General features: G+C 45.3%; 1 protein-coding gene across 1 annotated transcript in view; it reads right to left on the reverse strand.

The window, feature by feature from the left end:
* Window positions 1–3,440, reverse strand: part of TNPO1 (transportin 1) — a 1,561,564-nt gene extending 1,558,124 nt beyond the window's left edge. The window contains exon 1 of the mRNA XM_086960799.1: window positions 3,016–3,440. Coding sequence (XP_086816925.1) covers window positions 3,016–3,120 — 105 coding nt within the window. The 5' untranslated portion in view covers window positions 3,121–3,440. The remainder of the gene's footprint in view (window positions 1–3,015) is intronic.
* Window positions 3,441–6,000: the final 2,560 nt, after the last annotated feature.

Here is a 6,000-nt window from a genome sequence, read left to right on the forward strand (position 1 = left end):
AATTACTATATCGTTTTAAGACAAAAGGTTTTATGACATGTATTATTAGTCTGTTTCGTTTTAATGGAATTTTATATCGCGACACCGTAATTGGTTTTAATGAGTTAAGCTTTGATTTTTCTTATTGCTGTTTATATGTGTCTTTTATGATTGCTTATGATCAAATAAAGACGAATTGAATAAGGGCAACATTTTTCTTTGCTAAGTAAAAAGAAATAAACAGGTCAAATGTACTTTCTAATAAGTTAGGAAATATTATGAAAAAGTTCACAAATAATATAAACCTTCTTGGTGAGAAAACTAAAAAAAATCATGTGTCATGGATGGTTGTTGCAGAAATTGCTCCGGTTTTACATATTTAAAAGCATGAAATAATCATAAAAACGGATTGAAATTCAAATAAATATCGTATAAGGGAGGCACAGTTAGACATATTCTCTTCATTGCCATACATTGAAAAAGGTAATTCCTCCAGGAATTAATGTGTTTTATACTTCGAAGTAGCCAAGCAGTTGGCAAAGAATCGTGTTGGTTTCTGGAGGTGTGCTTTCACAATTTTTTTTTTTACTGGAATGCGAATCTAATTTAATTTAGGTTATAGATTTACAAAGAATAGCACATTTCATGTAAACATTCTGGGTACAAAATGTGTTTTACCACGTAACTTTCACAAAGAGAAAGGAGAATCGGACATTCAAAACAAAGCATCAAATTACATGAAGTCGCATCCAGAGTTTTAAGACCGAAACAGTACAAACTTGCTTTCTACTTGTGTGTGGGCCAACGAGAATTAGTAAAATCCAAATCTGCACCAGACGAACAAATGGTTCGTATTTAACGGGTAACAATATACCGTCCTCAGCATGAGTAACATCAGACAAGGGGTCACCTAGTTTGAGTAGAGTGGTCACAATCCTGGAACAAAACTGAAGGAGGCAAACTAACTGATGAAAGGAAGTACCAACAGGCAATGAGCTACCAGGTCTGTGAACTAAAGTATCCACAGCAGGCATCGGTGTCGGAAAGCACGGTAAAATATTTGATTCACGGTGAATCTACTGTGCTTTTTGAGGTCCATCAAATTAACAAACCATATACTCTGCATTGTACCATCGAGTACCAGTAAGTTGCGTAATGAGCACCCATTATAGCAAAAACAGGACTACTCTAAGGAGTAAACATTGGTTCTACAAATAAACACTACTTTAGTAGCTACAAAGTAAATTTTTTCAGACTTCAGGTCATATAAAATGAGGCCAGTAGCAGCTGCTGGACTGTGAAAAAAAACGAAATTACACTTTTGATAGAACCCACCTTTCACAATCGCCTGAAATAAGTATCCAGACAGTTATATGGGAAATGTTTCAGTTGCTTCACATCAAAACAACAGTAGTACAACTCCAAGGAACCCTTCACATCCAGCCAGCAGCAAACAGTTCAGAAAGGTGTCCTGGTGTCCTTAACAAATTACAACGGAGCTTTTGACTCAAACTGAAATGTGTTCTATGTTTAAGCAGACTCGTTTGCAGAGCAGCGTATTCACAAATGACAGCATTTTGCGATAGATCTGCTAAAGTACACGCGCTCCTTGTAAAAGTGATTGGAAGTCCTTTTTACAAAACAATCTAAACGTTAACAGCAGTAAATATAACGTATAAAAAACAGTAAATTGTTACAAAAGCACAGCAAGGGCATTGCATTGGGACCTATGGGTGCCCGCATGGACAACGAACGTAAGTGGTATTAGACAAGTGTACAACCTATGGCCCTGTGAGAAATGTGAGACTCCGACTTCTCTGAAGTAAGAAGGTGGTCGATTTCAATAAATAACTACAAGGGCTGCTGCCCAAGTTAGTTATGACAACTTTAGACTAGGCAGAAACAAGATCTCTTAGCGTATGGGGGTAGGGGGCATCGGCTCGCAACGGATGAGACTTCATGCAGAGTATGCATCGCTTGCACATAGCTACTCTTGGGCAATCTAATTAACAGATGTGATCCGTAAGTGTCGAACAGCCCACCACTCCCAGGGGTCACAAAGGGCTAGATGGAGCTGGACATGCTATTTGATGGGACAATCCTCAATCAAAGAGCAGGCAACAAAAAGGTTGTACTAATCATAACTCACATTAACTGCACAGACCCATCAGCCAAATCTCGGTGCTGTCAAGGAGCAGGCGCATCAACAGCTAGCAATCAACGGTAGTCTTATTGCATTAGTGTCGCGCATAGTTAAGCGGACATGGACAGAGGCTAAGGGAACAAACAACCGGGTGAGTAAGGCACGGGTGGTTTCACGGTTCTAGGCTGCATTAAAATACCAGTCAAGAGGACGACGCGTCCAATCCCCGTCATAGACAAGGAGTAACTGACATACAGGACAACCCAGAGTCAGGCCAACACACCCTCATTTGGCGGGTGTCACTCCTCTACAATGTTACAACCTACGAAAGAAACAAGCATCAATAGACTGACGTTATCTCACTCTCTGTAAACTTGCATCTCCCACCAAAATGTCCTTATCCTCACTTTAATGGGGTCGCACTCTTAAAACACCTACCCTCACTCTCTCTTATGTTAGAGACAACTAATTGATAGGTGATGCACACATCCAAACCAACTGTCGCGTACGGGCGGGAGTTGAATAAAAGCAGCCCTGCGCACTGGGGGGGGCGGCTAGCCAACTCCTCGGAACAACAATGTACCAAGTCAGGATCGTCAAATACCCATCACTTGACTAACACCTTGTATGTTCAGGAGGAGCTAAACAACGGTACAAGCGGGGTCAGTAAGCTTCACCTATGAACCCCGCCCCCTCCGGAGTGGTGGCCAGGAGTTGGCAGAGTGCAGGTGGTGCCACTGGCGCCTGTACACGCAGGGACGGGCAGCAGCCTTGCGGAGACCCTGCCACATATGTCCTGCCATCCGGGGGGGGGGGGGGGGGCTATACAGTACCAAAAGACTCGGGGCTTGCACTCCCGGAAACTCAGACCCGCCCCTAGCTCGAGAGGATACTTGTTGCACGGTCCTCTGCGTGGACGTGTCTGGGGACTGCGACTCCTTGAGCAGCTGCAGGATTTGCTGCAGGCCTTGCTCGTCCGGCTTCCACTCATACTCCATCTTGACTGTTTTTCCTCAGTACTGCGAAGACTTCAGGCGCTGATAATACCCGGAGGGGTGACTTATCCTCTTGTGGGGATATGGCAGTCTCAGGCCGAACGTTGCTCCGAAATCACACGCGGTTCCACTCTGATTAGCACGCAGTTGGCTGCCGGGTCTATGTAATTTGGTCCTCGCCGGCTCCAGTAGCGCGGGGCGGCTCCAGAGACTACGGGTCTCTCAGCGACACGGGATCTGCGATTGACTCACTCACTCGTCGGATGTGAGCGCCGAGATCACAGTCTGGGCACCCACAAGGGTCCTGACGCCCGCCTGCTGTCGGTAACGCTTTCCTCGCCTCTTGTCGTTGACATGGAAGAAAGAAACAGCTTGAAGTTCAGTATACTTCTTGCGTAACTGTAACGGCCATGTTGGACTAACAAAGGGACGCCAGAAACGATACTTGGAGAAACAATTTCAGTTTAAAATTGTATACATGTACTTCACATACTCCACGTAGCCTTTAATGTATCAACATATATATTGGCAACACACATTCTTAAAACAGAGGTTTGAAAAACGGAGTTGTTTATTGTACATTTTATTAATGTTATATGCATACTCGATTATGTATACCGCACAAAAATAATCAGCTGTTTATGTGATTTTCCTCTCTCTTCCCTCCGGTTCATGTAGTGAATAGGAAGGGTATTGTCTTTGAAAAATGGCTGCTTGTTAATTCTTTTTTTTACATTACAGTCCCCTTTTATTTCCACCAACTCCAGAGTATCCTTACACTCAAAACAATAGCAATAAGGGTCGTCTAAGACATTTATGTGGCAATTCAGAGGCTTTTTATTAGAAATTTAGATTTTACAATGAGATCTACAATATACTATTACATCCATAAAGACAATTTTTAAAAAGGAGCTAAGCAATGTAAACATTTTACACAACATTAATTCATTAACGGGACAATTTATCTTTTCAATTACAGTTCTTGCCATTGAAGTACCATAATTTTAAAAAATGGGTTTCAAAAATCTCTGTTAATATATTTTTACGGCACGACCAGATATAGAACATTCAGGGGTCTGTACATCTTTATTACATAAGATCAGTGGTCTAAGTGAAGAAAAAAAAGCATTTGCAATGCAATAGGTCTCGCATTAAGAAAGTTTGAGCTGGAGGAGCTACGACAGCAAGCAAGATGGCCGCATAGTCTCCCGGCTCCGCTGACCTCTGTCTTTCGCTCGAAGATCCTGTCATTTATCCTGATTTCCCGCCCCATATCCGTGTATATGAACTAATCTGCAGTCCGATGGAGCGATCCCAAGACTTTTCCGACATTATGGAGTGGAGTAATGTCGAGGTTTGATTTGAGGCCTAACCCAGTCTGGAAGCCGGGGTCTCGAGTGCTGGTCCAGCCGGGTCCTAGTTGAACAACAGCGGACCGGTGAGGGCGGCAGGGTCCGGTCCATGGAACTTTCGACATCTTTTGGATTGCTTTGCTGCCGATTTGCTGCCTGGTACCGTATCGGAGGTGAGGAGACGAGTGACGCCCGAGGCGGTGTGGCCGGGGTCCCTGACCCGGGGGCCTAGCGTTTGCATCGCCGGTGCCTTTGGGTTGGAGACTTGGCGCGCACTAACGCATGTTGACGATCTGTCCCTCACGGTTCATTCCTTCTCCGACTAATCTTACCCTGGGGAAGGCGACTCTCCGTGGGGATCACTATGCCTGATGTTATGCGGAACCTGGCGGAGCGGGCTAAGTGCGGCTCGTCATTGCGGTCAGTGCTGGCAGCCCTCGAGGCACTTCAGGTGACTATAGAGGCCCAGGTCTGGAATCTGATGTCGGCAGCGGATGGAATTAGAGGGTCGGGACCGGACCCTGACTCGTTGCCCGGGACCCGGCAGCCAGCTCACCTCCCGACAGACACCCCAGCGGTGCATTCAGACCCGGTGCTTGGAGCTGTGCCTGCCCCTACATAAGTGGAACTGTTCGAACATGCTGAGATCGGCGTTTCAACTATATGGTCGGAATCTTTGGTTTCGCAGCCGGCGGAACATTTAACTGCTGTTCCCATTCTGGAAACTTTTGGTCGGAACTGTGAACTGTGTTGGATTTTGTCGCACCCCCTTCCCAGCTGGTCCATCAAGATGGCGGATGGGACAGTGCCTGGCCTTGGAGCCGGGGAGGGGCATCGTTGGAACCGGCCGTCTTCTTTTGGATTTGCCATCCTTTCTCCATCTAACAGACCATATTTCGGCAACTTCTGTATATATTTTGACAATTTGACGATGGGGCTCTACTTATCGGAGGGAATCAGCAAATTTTATCGACGGGGCCAAGGCTGAGACTGTTGTTTGGGGTTTCACACTATGGTTTCATCAGTAACGGGATTGCTTTACTAGGTTAACGGAGACCGGGGCGGGGTTTATAGTTTCCTCCGGTGTACTTTTCTATTGTGGTCTGCGCGATTGTGTCAGCTTTGTGGGGGATTCTTTGTTAAGGCGGTGGGGAGAGACCGGGAATGCGTTTGATATAGCCCTCCTCCATTTCAACTTTTAGGGTAGGGGTTTAGTTTTTCTTTCTTTCTCTTTGTTCTTCCTATATTTCGGGTTTCAGTTATTTGGGCGACAGGCACGCTGCTAGGGGGGTAGGCCGTAGTCATCTGCAGGGGTGCAGGGTGGGGTGTTGGGGGAGGGGAATTTTGTTTTTCCTTATTGTTTCTATGGCCTTTTTTCTCTTTCGTATCTTTCCTTGCCTTTTCTTTCGCTTCTTCCCTTTTCGGGTCAGCGTAGTGGGTCCATTCTTCTGTCAAATATTGACTTTTTTTATCTGTGCCTATACTTTTCACGGTATTTCAGTATCATTGGGCGGGCGCTTAACTGGTGCGA

The sequence above is a fragment of the Lissotriton vulgaris genome, chromosome 3_1, assembly GCF_964263255.1.
Source record: "Lissotriton vulgaris chromosome 3_1, aLisVul1.2, whole genome shotgun sequence".
NCBI lineage: Eukaryota > Metazoa > Chordata > Amphibia > Caudata > Salamandridae > Lissotriton > Lissotriton vulgaris.